General features: G+C 37.8%; 2 protein-coding genes across 3 annotated transcripts in view; both read right to left on the reverse strand.

Annotated features, from left to right (window-relative positions):
- The window catches only part of golga1 (golgin A1), a 29,344-nt gene extending 22,138 nt beyond the window's left edge, over positions 1-7,206 (reverse strand). For both annotated transcript variants that reach the window (XM_042488306.1, XM_042488305.1), the window contains exons 1-3: positions 7,084-7,206; positions 5,187-5,487; positions 1,470-1,560 (exon numbers count right to left, since the gene is read on the reverse strand). In XM_042488306.1, the coding sequence (XP_042344240.1) occupies positions 1,470-1,560; positions 5,187-5,315 (220 nt within the window). In that variant the 5' untranslated portion in view covers positions 5,316-5,487; positions 7,084-7,206. The remainder of the gene's footprint in view (positions 1-1,469; positions 1,561-5,186; positions 5,488-7,083) is intronic.
- Positions 7,207-9,937: 2,731 nt separating this feature from the next.
- Positions 9,938-14,713, reverse strand: LOC121944782 (serine/threonine-protein phosphatase 6 catalytic subunit-like; the record flags this gene model as incomplete). The annotated part of the gene is made up of 6 exons (XM_042488678.1): positions 9,938-10,890; positions 12,501-12,710; positions 13,911-13,990; positions 14,111-14,252; positions 14,331-14,396; positions 14,597-14,713. Coding segments are annotated over 6 exons (864 nt in total), but the record flags the coding sequence as incomplete, so codon positions are not given.
- Between the last annotated feature and the right edge of the window lie 746 nt (positions 14,714-15,459).

Consider the following 15,459-nt stretch of genomic DNA (forward strand, 5'->3'; position numbering starts at 1 on the left):
GCATGCATAGTAACACAAAAACAAATATACTGTATTTCTCTCTTTTTGTTGATGATCTGAATATGTTTCTAATTTTGTCGTTGGTTGCATTTTTATACGTAAAGTTGCTAAGAAGGCCTGAAACGTCGCCAAATACAGACAAAGTCGCCAAGTTGGCGTTGTTTTTTGATGTTGTATTTTACTGTAGGGCTGTAAACTTCTGGCCGGCTGGTCAATTGGTTGGTTGTTATGCTCTTGACCAACAAATGAGAATTTGGTCGGACAATCGCTGATGTTACTTTAATGAGACCCTGTGTCCACCAAAGCGTGTCTTTTCCTAGCTGAAACATGACAACTTTTGCTGTGCAGGACTTGTATTTGTCCTGTCAGTCTTTGCGGTATATGTCCCGCCCCTTCTCCACTGTGATTGGAAGGCTGTTGACAGTGACAAGCGCAGCATTTTATACGAAGTTAAACAATTTTCAAGTCTCATTTTTAATAGAAAAAATGGATAAATAATCACAGAAGACAATGTGTGTCCGATTAATCACTATGGTTTTATTATGCGAAGTCTCCAAAAACACATTGCAGTTCAAGGCTGGATTACAAAGCCTCTGAGAGGGAAACAATCACACCAGAGCTCTTGTTGGTCTCTCTCTCATGCTGTGTTAGAGATATATTTAACATTACTAACGCTACTAACGCTACCAACGTTATGTTGAATATGACATTGTCAACCACAGAGTTATCTTCCACGGTGTCCAGTATGTCCAATTTTTCTCATTCAGTCCTATTCAATGATTAGTGGTGAGATGGACTCACGCGCAGCTCAGCTGGAAAAGCTCATGTGACAGAACACAGTTAATTTTCAGATAATATCAGGCTGGAGTTCGCATTTATTTTTTCTCTTGAGGCATTCCACTTGCCTGACCACAGTTACCTTGGCCTGGGCAAGTGTTGATGTCAAGCCCTGTGGAAAAAAACGCTTTGGTGGATACACAATGCCACCACGTAGAGTGCAGTCAGTGACATGTGGTGATTTAGTTGATCAAGAGATAATGTGCAGATTTTTCCCCCAATTACTAATCAGAGGTAGAATTTCAGTCAACCAAGAGTTTCTTCGGTTGATTACAGCTCTAATATTTTGTCAGTTATGTGAGCAATGTTTGTGTCAGGGGGTGCTTCATGTAGTCAGGTGGTCAGTATTCTCATGTCCTGACAGTAATAAACTGATAACTGATGACTTCATTTGCAGGTGAAAATAATACATAGTGAAATATCAATCAACACTGCAATGATTTTTTTTGTGCATCAGCCTCAGTCATTCAGAGCTGGCCAAGTAATCTGAGGTTAGGTCAGCATCACAAAGCTTTGATAGGATCTATTACTTACAGTCCTGTGCTGTACAAGCTGTACATGAGTACTGATCTCTCCTGAGAGCTACAGGCTGAATTTCTCCAGCTGCTTAACCACAGTCTTACATGTCCTACCTGATAGTTTGGCCTCCAGCTTACGGATCTGATCATTCCTCCTGAGAAGCTGTGCGGGGAGGTCGTCCCTGGAGCTGCTGCCATCAGATGCCTATCGAGACAGACAGACAGACACACACACACACAGACACACACAAATATTCAGCTAGAATGTCTCTGTCACAGTGATAAATCATCAAGCTAATATGAAATTTTAGGAATTCCCTGGACATTAAGTCCACATTCACTGTCTTAATTACAATATTTGGTGCAATAATTCAACCACAGCATTCATCTGTGCAATTATTTAAATGTTCAATATTCGTCCAACTCTTGAATGTAGGCTATATTTAACATGAGACACATACTGTATATATTGTATTTATTCTTGTTATTCTTATTTTTACATGCTCAGCACATTATACATACTTTTATTCTTGGAATATTTACATACTAGTGTTAATTGTTTACTATTTCTTTTTTATATTTGTATATACTTATGCTGGTACTTATTTCTACCCGCTAAAATTCTCTATGGGTGACATCAGTGCAACTGTTACAAAATACAATTTCCCCATAGGGATCAATAAAGTATTTCTGATTCTGATGTCAAGTCAGAAACCTGATGTTTGACTTCACAAAAAGTCAATTCATTATTAAACTACATTACTGTTTCACTACAAATACATCTGCATTATATGTCATTGCTATTTGGCTAGTTAGCACAGGAATAATAAAAAATTTGGAACAGTCATTGCCATGCAAACAAGTTGGCTAAACTGCAGCACACACACTTCTAATTATTTAATGTACCAGAAACACAGTGTCACATGCTAGCTGGCAGTATTGCTACTGTGTGACTTCACTAAATTATTGAGCCAAGTGCAACTGAGACAGCACTACAGCCTCAGGAGTCTGGCTTCTCCTGTGAGGAATTGGACTCCCCTTTTAGCGCTAGTGAAAAGAGCTTTGCCACAGATATGGATTTCCTTTACAAAGCCATCATAAAAACATTTCTATTGAAAATGATATAGGGAAAGATTGAAAAAACACCTCTAAATATCACTGTGTGCACCGCAGAACCCACTGAAACAGGTTAAATCAACAGCCACAAGGAAAAGGAAGAAAAACTCAGGAATAAAACACAGATAAAGTCAGCTGTGAGTGTATCCTGCTGTGACACGAGAAATTAATGAACGGGGGTCACGTTAGACTGGCTGGCCTAAAGACTAATCAATACAGTACAATGGCAGTCACACCCAAAAGCTGTGACGTAGAACTGCCCTGACTGGTGGCTAGTTTCTTAAGCCAGCCAGGGCTCCAGTCAGAGCACTGAACTTACAGTATATACCTGGGCTTTTCTGGGACTTCAACAACTAACTCAGAGTGACAAATGACGTGAGAAACGCGACAACAAGAAAGTCCATCCTTGATAATGATTGATTTTCAGTCTATATTCCATTACGGCTGGACTGAAAGTAGTGGAATGCTATCAGTGGGAAAAAATAAAACCTCATACTTTCCCGTTCCCTGACCCGTTCTATGACTTTCAAGACAACCTCTCAAATTTCCTGTCTTTATTATTTTTTACCATGTGTGCTGAAAAAATAATTTATCAAAATAACAACTTTCAGGCTTTTCTGTTGATTTTTAAATAGCTGCTATTAGCTGGTTTTAACAGAAATGATGATGATAATGATGATAAAGATGACATCACATAACTGCAATCCTGGCTTCTCTCCACTGGCTCCCTGTCCGTTTTGAATTGATTTTAAGATTTCATTGATCACTTTGAAAGCTTGTTTGGGTCTGGGCCCAAGCTACATGACAGAAATGTTAACCCCTTATGAGCCAGTCCGCAGCCTCAGATCCTCAGGCGTGGCCCTTCTGGTCATTCCAAAGTTGAGCTTAAATCTAAAGGTGACCTTGGTTTTGCCATCACAGCCCCTCAGCTCTGGAACGAGGACATCAGGCTACAGAATCAGTGACTTCTTTTAAATCACTTCTGAAAACCCATGTTTATAGGCATGCTGTTATGTAAGGTCATCTTTTCATTCTCTTCTTCTTCATTCTCATCTTTTCGTCTCATAATTTTATCTTTTAATTGACCTTTTAACTTGTGTTTTTATTCTGTCTTAATTCTGCTTTTTATTATTATTTTTATTAGTATTCTGTGTATTTTCTCTTACATGTTTCTGCCTCTGTTTAATTCTACCTTAACTCTTGTCAAGACTTTGGTATTATTGACTAACTTCTATTGTTGCATCTACTGTTTTATTGTAAAGTGTGTTTTTAAAGCTGCTATATAAATAAAAGTCATTATTATTACTATCATAATTATTATTAGTAGTAGTAGCATATCATTTTTTATTGTATTTTTAGAATTGCAGTTTAAAATATTTATCTCATCATAAAGCTATTATTCTTCTGTGAACATCACTGAGAGAGATGTGATACTGATGACATCTATACATTTGGCAGTGGTGTTGCACACTGGGCCATGCCACAGAGGAAATTACTAATGCCCCTGGTCCACAGCCATCAGCATCAACAGGAGCCGCCAGAGTGTCTCTGGCATTGAGACACCTGTCCCAAATACCACAGTGCTGCTTCTTCCAGGGGACACACAGAGCACCTACAAACAGGCAGTGCACTCTGTTTTCACACTGAGCATGCTCTGCTTATCTTCCTTCAAAGCAACTCAATGCAAAGCAGATCACTGACTTATAACAGATTAGAAACAGTAAAAACTAACAGCTATTTATTCAACATACTGAAAATATTCCTTGAATTAAGAATGAGCTGTTTTTTTCGTCATAACACGAGGGGATTTGTTATAGAGGCTGCTTCACTGATTCCTTCAATGGCTCAACTGCTGCTGAAGAAGAGGCACATTGCATCTGCTGGCTAAAGCTTCAGCAGTTAATAGAAACTCCTGTTCTGCCTGTGGGAATCCAGTCAGAGCAAAAAAACTCTGCTTACTGTGTTGTTACTGTCAAGTGCAATGCTCTGGAACTGAAGACAGCAGCAATCTCAGCTGAGCAGTGGTTACACTGAGACGGGACATACTTGGCATAGGATGATACAAAAATTTAATGTCACGATTATTCTGGCCAAAATAACTGTGATTTTGCGATACTATCCCAATAATAATCAAAATATGCTCAACAGTTTTAATTGCCACCTAAACATGCCTGACTTTATGACTTCATGGTGACTTTTTTATCATTATACATGTTGAAAAACAAATAGTTTTATGGCATCACAGATAGCAAACATTTATTTTTTAAGTGTACAACTTTTGTAGTGAAAGACTACAAAAAAGTGAAAAATATGCCAATGATTTATCAATATATTCTGCATTTTTTGAGACTGCTGCATTTGTAGCCTGTTTTGGCAGTCTCTTTTATTTTTGGTTGCACAGCAGTCTTTTAAGGTGCAGCTGGACATGATATTCAAGCTTATCCTGATAATTGGAATTCACCATAATCTACTTATTGTTGTTGATTTTTATCATGATACATGATAAAATCAGATATCCTCCCATCCCAAGGTCATACAAGTTATTTTAGAATGTAAGAACAAAATCTTTAAGACTTGTAAAGGGTCATTACACCATTTTAACACATGATACTTAGTTTACTCTTCATAATGAATACCACCAAGCATCTGGAAAACTACATGTAGTAATGTCAAAGCATTAGACAAGTGACGGTGATGATTTCATTAAGTACTTACAAAGTCATCCCCGGAGTCTGCTCCCACTGAGGTGATGGATTCCTTGCTGATGGTGCGCGGTATACGAACACCACTCCGGGGTGCCGTGGCCGCCTCCTCTGCGATCTTCTTCTTCAACTTGGCAAACATGTCTGTCCTTTATGTGTCTCTTTTTGAGTGCAATGTGCAGTTTCTGGAGAGTAAGTGACTTCACACGATGCATGGAGTTTATGGCTCCTTGTTCTGAGGGCTAAAACTGAGCTACGTCCTTGTGATGTACCACCCAAAACAAGTTAGTGCTGGTAATCCCATTCTGCTACAGCTGGAGAGAGGAAACAGACAGTTAGCAAAATACCAAAAGTGAAAACAGAGGCTAGGAGTCTGCAACATGTCACATTTTTGTAATGAGCCCAACAACAACATCAAAGTCTTTTTGGCATCCATCATTAAAAGGATAGTTCAGATTTTTTAAAGGGGGGGGGGGGCTTGTATGAGTTATCTATTCATAGTGAGTGTACTAGTACCTACAGTTAATGTCTGTCAGTGCACTCCCAGTTTGGACAACGGGCAGGAATGCTGAAACAGAAGTTAAGCAACATACTGCTGTGGATGGGGGTCAGCAGCAAAATGTATTTTAGCCACCTAAAAATGTCACACCTGGAACAATCAGTATCAGTTTAAGTATACGTATGTTATACTGAGAGTATTTCACTGCTTTACCTTTCCATCAGACAGCTCATTCCAACAGGAAACTTGTTAACGGCTTCTCAGATTTTGGACCTTGGTAAGATTAGCTGGCGTCATAGGCATCAGCTAATGGGGATCCATTTAAATAAATGTTTTAATAATGTTCCACATCGGTGCTCTCTTCAGAGCCACCAGACTCAATTGCCAAAAACATCTTAGCTTGCTGAACACAGGAGTTGTTGATCCATCGCTTCCCTGATCATTTAGTTAGTTTGTGTTATTGTGACTTCGGTAATTCCGAACTAACTCTTTTAAATGTCAAATTCACACAATTACATGATAAGAATAACCGATAAGACTTTGGTAGACCTGTAACTCTTGTGTTCTGTGATGTGAAATGTCGTTTTTCTCAACAGAGTCAGTTCCCTATTGGAAATCACTCTCTGGCGTAAAGGTAAAGCAATGCAAATACTCTCAATACAGCACACACTTAAAGTAATATTCAGTGTTTTAGGTGGCTAAGATATCCTTAATGCGCAGCAGTACATTAGTAGTCCAGCCTGTTTCTCCAAACGGGCGAGAGTGCTATTCCTTTAGCTACTCTGGTTAGTCTCTCTGATCTGACAATAACTTTGAGGTGTCTTACTGATGGCTAAATTAACCCTGAGTAAAAAAATAACTAGTGTTTGTCAGCTGGAACTTGGCAGACGAAATGTTTCCCTCATTTGTCCAATATTTTGCTTTTCATTTTTGCTAAAATTAGTTGACAATATTCCGATTGCTGTTTTTACGTAATATAACAAACTGTACCCAAACTCTAGTGTCAATATTTGAGTTACTGCCAAGACGTGTTTTTTACAGGGCTTGGGAAATCTAATTCTGGAGTACATATCTAATTTATCAAAAAGAATTGCAATGGAAAGTAGAGGAAGATTTTGATTTTGTAACTAAATTTGTTTCCTTGGCTGAGCTACAGTGTATCCTAACTTTACCTTCTAGCTAATGCGTGGATGAAGCCTGTTACAAATTGCTGCACATTAAAGCTCTGTCTGTTGTGTTTAAACTGTGTTAATCCCATTCTGAAATGTGCTATTCCACTGTCACACTGTGTTTTGACAGACAGCTAGCCAGCTAGCTCTTTAGCCATAACAATGAGAGTTAACGTTACCACCGCCGGGGCGATTTTAGCTGTCGTTAGCTCGCTCGTTCACTGAAGTCGCCTGTATCTTACCATATTCACTTCGATAAAGTCCGTGGCGTTTTCCAATCCCCAGTGACTGTATGTTTGTCTTTTTTTCTGTATTTCCTCAAAGAATACTCGCTGTTGCTGTCTCGTCTGACAAGCTAGCTGCTGCTGGTTGGAGAGCTACACGTAATCACCCCAACACAGATGACTGGTACGTTACAGCAGCGCGTCTGCTGATTGGTCAGCAGAACTGAGAGGAGTGGGAGTGCAGCTGGCAACATGCGCCGCCTGCAGGCACCACGGGGAATAGCACCTTCAGACAGGAGGTGGATCCATACTGCATCTTTTCGTAGTTGCTTATTATTTCTATATCCTATTAGTAAAAACATGTTTATTAGTAGTGATGTGGAGTAGGTAATTACCGAAAAAAGAGGAAGTGACTCAGAGGTTAGCAAGACATTTGTGAAAAGTACAAGATTGTTATTATTTTTACCTGAGATTTTGCCAAAAAAAGAGAAAGTAAAACACAAAAACAAAACAAAAAAGAAAACAAAGCAAGAAATAACCAGGAAAAATGCATAGAAATTCTAATCATTCTGTAAAATAGTCTTAAATATGTAATTCTGAATGCAGTTCATTGGACATTTTCCCTACATTAAAAAAATCATGTTCTACATTCACTAATCTGTTTTTTTGTTTGTTTGTTTGTTTGTTTGTTTGTTTTGTTTTGTTTTGTTTTTTCATCTTCTTGTTTACTTTGCTGATAATACTGGTTTCTTTAGTGCTCATGGTTCCTGTAAAATTCACTGAATGATTGAATTGTGGAGAATCTTAGCTAATGATGTGTGTAGCATGTCCATATTGACAAGTTTACACATATACACATATTGTATGTGTGATCTAAGCAGCGAACTAACTCTGACTCTAGCAGGTCGCCAACAACCTTGTTTTATACGTCCAAAGAACATGAATAAAAATGAACTGCATGGTAACCAGACCAAGACTCAAATTGAGACAGGCCTTTATTTGTCAAAATGTGTCACCACACCTGGCTAGCAAAAGAGACTAGTTGTTTAATTAGGACTAGGCTCTTGTTTGAAGTTTTATGTAAATTATGATGACATTCCCTCCTTTTCTGTCCCAAACTGGATATGGAGTATCCTCCATGTACAGGAAGTGTGGCTGATTCTATTTTTCTTACTTTTCTGCACAATTTTTTCTAACTCTTTTTTTTGTAGTCATTGGCTAATTTAAATAACTGTTCGTCTTAGGTTGCACTTTTACTGGTATGGTCAGTGGTGGAAGAAGTACTCAGATCTTTTACTTTTGTAAAAAATAGTAATACTCTGTTTCTAGAAAAAGTCCTGAAATCAAAATTTTACTAAAGTAAACGTACAAAAGCATCAAAATATAACCTTGATTGATTTTACTCATTATGCCACATTGTCCATTTCAGAATCATATGTATTTTATCATTGGATTAGCAATGTGAACACATTGTTCAACACTTTAATGTAGCAGCTGGTAAGATGCTCATTGTAATTACTTACTATACTGCTGGATAATTTATCCATAATTACGTCTATAACAAAGTTATCACATAAATGTATAGTAGCAGAAAAAGTGCATCATTTGATTTCAAAATGTAGTGAAGTAAAAGTATAAAACAGTACAGAATGGAAATACTTAAGTACACATACCTTAAATTGTACTTAAGTATAGTAGTTGAGTAAATGTACTTAGTTACATCCCATATGCCTGTGGAGGTTTCTCTATAATGTGATGCCTATGTCTGTCACCACTCACCAACATTTGTGTTGTTTGAACAGCTGTGGGAACAAACTGCTCAGGCTTGAGCTAAAACAAATGCTTCCATGTAGGATTTCGGCAAAGTCTTAGGTGAACAGTGCTGTATACGCTGATGATAAATTACACCTAAAAGCTAAGATGGATTGTTAAAGGTCCCCAGAAAGCTCACCTTAGATCACCTGAGGCAAGCAGGAGAAAACAAACAGTCCTGCCCAGGGTGGACCCACCTCCCTCAGGTGCAATCACCTCTCGCTGAGGGACTGACTCAGCTGCTCGATCGTGCGTCTGATGTGTCTGCTTAGTTTTTATCTTAAATGTGTTTGTTTTATTGTGTTGATAGTGGTTTTTATAATATTAATTTCTGTGCTTTTTTAAATGCACTGAAAGGAGCTAATGAGAGACAGTATTCTGCTTCATTCTGTGTATGCACATACTCAGAGAAATAACAATAAAATAATCTTGAATCTTGGAATCTTGTTTATGATAGCGGAGGGGGTAATGCAAATCAGCTGAGGCACTTCACTTTTTTTAAGCACTGGGGAGGGAATTAGGGTTTGGATTTGGCTTAGGGGAGGGATATTTAACTTTAAATGGTTGGATTTGTAATTATTTTAAATACCCTCAGAACCCCAGAACCCTACTCTTTGAAAATCTCAGAAATCAAACCATTTGTGATAGTCAAAAACTGTGAAATATGGGTTATTTATGGTGAAGAGAAGCTTATGCATTTTCAGTGTTGCCCTATGTCACAGAAAAAGTAGGACCTAAACAACCTTCTGTTAAATACCTCTTCGGCAAAGTGTCATTTGGATGCTTTCTTAGGGCAATATGAACCCTTAACATTCCCCTAACAGCCCTTAGAACAGCTGCATACACCTCTGCCTCCTGCTAAAGGCATTCTTGGTTGCTCAAATCAAGGTACCACTATAGTCTCCAGCAGGGGATACTATAGAAAAAAACAAAATTGTTTTTACGCCATGAATGAGCTTATGTTTGAAGATAGTTATTTTTCACCCAGTAATATGAGTTATTTTTATTATAATTCATGGTGTTGTTTTTGCACTGTCACCCAGTAATCAATGATAAATTCTTTACAATTTTTGGATTTCTTTATTTAAAAACAGTATGGTGACACACAGTGAAAGAATAATTACAAGAGCCGATTCCAAATCTGGAAATCACAGAGAAGCTTTTGCGGTACCACAGGCGTAACTTTACAGAGATCTCTAACAAGTGGATACACTTTTATCTTTTTTACACATCAACTCTCAGGGTTACATGTTTATTTATGAGATCACATGATAACACTAAGTGTATACCTCCATTGAAATTTGTCAGGTTTATTTTTTGCCTTTGTGCAATGCTTTATGTTACACCCAGCATTAATACATTACATAACAAAATAAAATTAATCATTGTATATAACACTGCACCTGCAATTTGCTCAGCAGAGTTTCTATAGTAAAGTAAAACTGAGATTTATAAATATGAACACTTTACAAGGGTCAGCTGTCTTCTGTGTGGTTTTAATCCTTCCTCTAAAACATTTCAACAGCACAGCAACACTGTTGAGCAACTTTACTACTGCCGTAATATCTCAGTATGATCTAAGCTGCAGAACAGAGGCATTAAATGCCACAGTGGGAATAACATCTTACAGTTGGCACCAAAAGCACTGTAAATACTCTAAATGTACAATACAAAATTTATATGGGTTCACAAGTGCTGATGCCACTGTCACAGTCACCATCTGTGCACTGAACACATGGCCGTGTGGTTTTGGTTTGAACGTGCTTACAGGAAATACGGTGTTGTTGTTCGAGGTGGGATGACCCTCTCAGAGTCAGGCACTGCTCTGAAGAGCTTTGGCTCTCTTGTGTTGGCGTCTTTGAAGACCATGATGGAAGCGATGTTTCCGCAGCGATAGCAGTAGTTGGGAGCCGACCACACTGTGACCAGCTTCTCGTCGAACATGAACTTGTAGCCCTCGTGGACGAGTTGATGTGCCCTGCAGATCAGCTTCAGGTTGTTGATGTGAACAAACTGCAGGGTTTTGGGAAGATATAGAAAAAGAAGACAGGGTGAAAGATGTTAAATATACGTTAAGACTAAAAATGCAGCCAATGTGAACACACATCTCCTTTTATACCCCTTTTTCACCAAAATCAGTGTGTACACAGGTTTTTCAAACACAGGAAAAACAGCTAAAAATAGGTGATAGACTCTTTCCCCATTGCCAGTAGACTGCAGCCGTGTAAATGACTGCAGCAGAGGAACAGACCTGTCTGTCTTTTTACTGGTGTGTCACTTTAATGTTATTGTGTGTTTTGTATGTGACGTGTTTTTTGTTAGTTTTGTGTTGTGTTGTCTGTCTTGTGTCTTCTTTGTATCATTTTATATCATGTGCTTTTGCATGCATTTTTTCCCTTGTGCGTATCTTTTTTTCTCGTCCTCTTGTACAACTTTATCTTATCCTGTCACTGTGCTGTGTGTCTTTGTTATGACCTGCAGGGACTGCACATGTGAATTAGCTGTAAGCCATAATCTGGTACGGTGCATTGAATGATAACATTTATGTTTTAAACTGTATATGGTCCCTTTTAAATAAAATACAAGAGAGAAAAAAAACGGACAGGCTGGACAACAGCTTAGTAAACAGTAGACAGCAGTATGAAGATCAGTGAAAATCTTAGGTTGGTTCTTTTATAAATGTCTTTCTTATTCAGTCTCTCTAATAAACTCAGTGCAGACTAATTGGAACGCTGTTTGAATGCTGTTTGGTCAGAGATAGGAGAATTTTTGTGGCGGCTCGTCATTGCATCTCACAGATAAAGGGGCTTAAATTAGCATGTTTGCCCAAGTGTTGTATTTCTATCACTGCTGATCAGAGCTAGAGCCTATAAATACCCCCACCTACTGCAGAGTCATATGACCTGGAAGTAACCTTTCCCATTCAAAACAAAAGCCAGATGTTAGCAGATGTCAGTGGGTTCTTTGTGCAGTGGGTAAAGGTTTTATTTTCTTTGGTGACTCCAAAGGGCAGTGAGAGAAAACTCTGCATTTTGAGAACTTCAATACCCAGAGGTACATCAGGTAACATCAGTAAATAAATGTGTTCATGTCATAATAATTAAAAATTGTCATATTAAGTTAAATTGTATTTGCTAAATTCAAAACTAACTACAAAATACAACAAATATCACTGATTTTGCAGTTGTGTACTGTTAACACCATAAGTAATGATAACCAGTAGTATCTATATATGTATGTATTATAGACATTACTGAGTTTCTGTTCATCTTTGTGGACTGAAAGCATCTAGATTTATCTCAACATGTCATTTTACCGGGCCTCTAGTGCCAATCTGAGTGTCTTACTGGGCTTTATTAAAGAGGACCTGCTGCAGCAAGACATAAACAATACAATACAGCGATTATTGTTACATTGCCACATAGCTGTTGTTATGTGTAACACTGCTTTTTGTAGCTGTCTGATTTAGCCAATTTAGCCAGGTGAAATTTCAACTTGAGCCTTTGGGCTTTAACCATTCCATCCTTGTTCCTTTTGTAAATAATCTTGATGATTGTGTAGGAAATTAAATTTTGTGTACACTAGTGTGCTCATGTAACTCAATGAAAGTAAAAGCAACGTACCTCATTTGTGACCTTTGCACCAAAGAGCCATCCAGCTCCTCTGGGGCTGATGGCCCAAGTGTCCACGTCTTCAGGGTCTGACCACACCAGATCACAAAACGCTCCTTTGTGGGGGATCTCCTGGTTCCGCTCGATGGTTCGGATTTGATCCAGAGTTTTAATGTCTGGGGAGAGGCCTCCGTGGACACACAGGATCTGTTCGTCCATCAGCTGGCAAAGTTTGACAAGATTGTGGATTACTGTTTGAACTTGGAATTTCTAGCTCAGCTCCTATAATAAGTCTAAAATACGCTGTAAACAAAATTGTTAAGTTCATACTGTTAAGTGCAAAAAATGCACTACTGAAACTCATCCAAACTTCAACTTTTGATCCCACAGCCATCAAAGCATAAAAGTGCTTTCTGGGTGTCATTCTGGGTTTGTGCCTTGGAATTTGTAATTTTTACTATTTCCTTTTGATGATGTCATTTTTTTTTACCATACTTGGCATATGGAGAAAATACATGTTATTTCCACGGGGTGCACTATCGCAATCAATGTTTCTGTCTAATCTACTTTGCCTGTCATGTATTGAAAACCATCCATCTAAAAAATAGTGGCATCATGACAAAAACCTGCCATTTAAAGGGTAAAAGTTCTGAAAACTAATGAATATTTGTTATTTATGATTAGAATTGATGTTGGCTAAAAAACTAAGTCAATAAAGTAGAAAACATTCTAAAGTAGAAAAAACAAATTAATCCCTAATATTTTTTAAGGCTTGATTTTGAAAAACACATTTTGTGCACAGAGTGATATTAGTGTGTGTAATATTAAAGTGGTTCGTAAGGGTTAATAAAAGTGAATCCTGTCCTTCTTTAGCGACACATGGCTGATTTATGTACACAAGCAGAGTAAGAAAAATAATTTAATCTCTGTCAAACATCAAATAACCTAAAGCTGCAGCTCATATGTCATTCAGCTGCTCTACTGTTATCTCTACTCAGAGATAACTCAACATGAGTCTCACTTCAGCCTTTCAAAGCATGACAAAATGTCATTTATCAGATCATATCAAGTTTTCTTATGACATTACTACAAATAAACAAAACACCAAAGCTAGGAAATGTATTGATATTATATTGATATCATGATATGAGACCACATACTGTCTGAGAACTTAAGATATTGTAATATCATACAGTAGGTATCGTCTTTTCCTGGTTTTACAGGCTTTACTAGTTATTATATCCACATTACTGATGATTATTCATCAAATGTCTCATTGTGTAAATATTTTGTGAAAGCACCAAGTCAGCCATATAATATTGTCACAATATTGACATGAGGTATTTGGTTAAAACATTGTAATGTTTAATTTTTCTCCATATCACCCAGCCCTACAAAGCAAAGTAACACTTCAATACTTACAGCTGCAACTGTCAACATGTCGAACACTTTAGTGCAATAACGCCAGGCATTTGCATTCCCATACTTGGTCTGGCACTCATCTATAAGACAAAAAAGTGCTCACTCATTTCCTGCAGAAAGGTGTGATAATTGTACAGGATGTGAGATTGGTGACATTCCAGCCAAAAACTGATCATCATCTGTCATAAATCAGATCTCACCATAAAAGCCGTAGACTTGGGTGATTTGTCTGCTCTCGTGGTTTCCACGTAGAAGCGTGATGCGGTCAGGCCATTTGGCTTTCAGCACCAGCAGGTAGGTGAACGTCTCCAGGCTGTAATATCCTCGGTCAACAAAGTCACCCTGCAGACAGAGGTTTATTAATTACACCCAGCCAAAACATCCATTAAGTTGTCTTTCAAATCAAACTGATGTACAAACCATAAATATGTAGTTTGTGTCTGGAACCTGGCCCCCAGTTCGAAAGAGTTCACACAGATCATAAAACTGAGGGACAGAGAGACACAGAATTGGGGTAGGCATTAAATATTATATGTACATTAAACAAATATTTAAAAAAACAGATGAAAATAGAGATCTCACACGCTACAGTGTGTAAACCGCAGACCATGCTCAGTTTTATTAAGATAAATGAAGTGTTTGCTGTGGTGAACTTGTTCTTTTTGTTTTTATTGCTTGGTTATTACCTGTCCATGTATGTCACCACATACTGTTACAGGAGTGGAAACAGGCTGAACGTTGGACTCCTCCAGCAGAAGGTCACACACATAATCGCATAACCTCTGTACAGATGAAAACATAAAACAGACAGAAGCAATAACGGTTCAGTCATCATTCAGCACTTGTTTTTACAGCATTTAAATGTGACTGCTTTCATGCAGGGCTGGACCCAAATATTCGGCTATTTGTGTATTTCGTTACTTTGATAGTTTTCAATTTATCCATTCAGATGTTCTTTTTTTTCTTCCAGAGGCAGAATGCCATTTCAGTGTTTTTCATTCTGCTGCTGCATCTGTCACAAACACAGTGACAGGTATGATCATTTTACCCAGCAGTAATTAATGGGATTATTGACTGAGTTGAGCAGCATCTGGAAGTGAACACATGAGCCCCCCAAAAGTAAAATTCACAGAAAAATTTAGAACAATAACATAGATTATTGTCTTGAGTAACTGTCTGAAGTTTTTTTTTTTTTTTAATCTTAAACTATGAAGTGTCACAACTACTGACAAGCAGTGAAAGGATCACCGAGCTCGCTCTGATGTAACACTGAAGCTCCGTGGCACACGGTGTCAGTCTAGTTTTGGTCTTTTTACTATTTTATTAATTTTATAATGACATTGTGCCTCCTGTATCTTACATTATTTATCCTCTTGTTTTAATTTTATCCTAACTCTGCCCTCGTTTTGTCTAAGTAAGTATCCCATTTCTGCTTTTGGTTTTTCAAAACACTTTAGAAACTCTGTTTTTGAAAATGCTGTAAGAATTAAGTAATTAATGTCATTTTTATTATTAAAATAATAATAATAATAATGATAATAATAATAAT

The sequence above is a fragment of the Plectropomus leopardus genome, chromosome 6 (genome assembly GCF_008729295.1).
Source record: "Plectropomus leopardus isolate mb chromosome 6, YSFRI_Pleo_2.0, whole genome shotgun sequence".
NCBI classification, from domain to species: Eukaryota; Metazoa; Chordata; class Actinopteri; order Perciformes; family Serranidae; genus Plectropomus; species Plectropomus leopardus.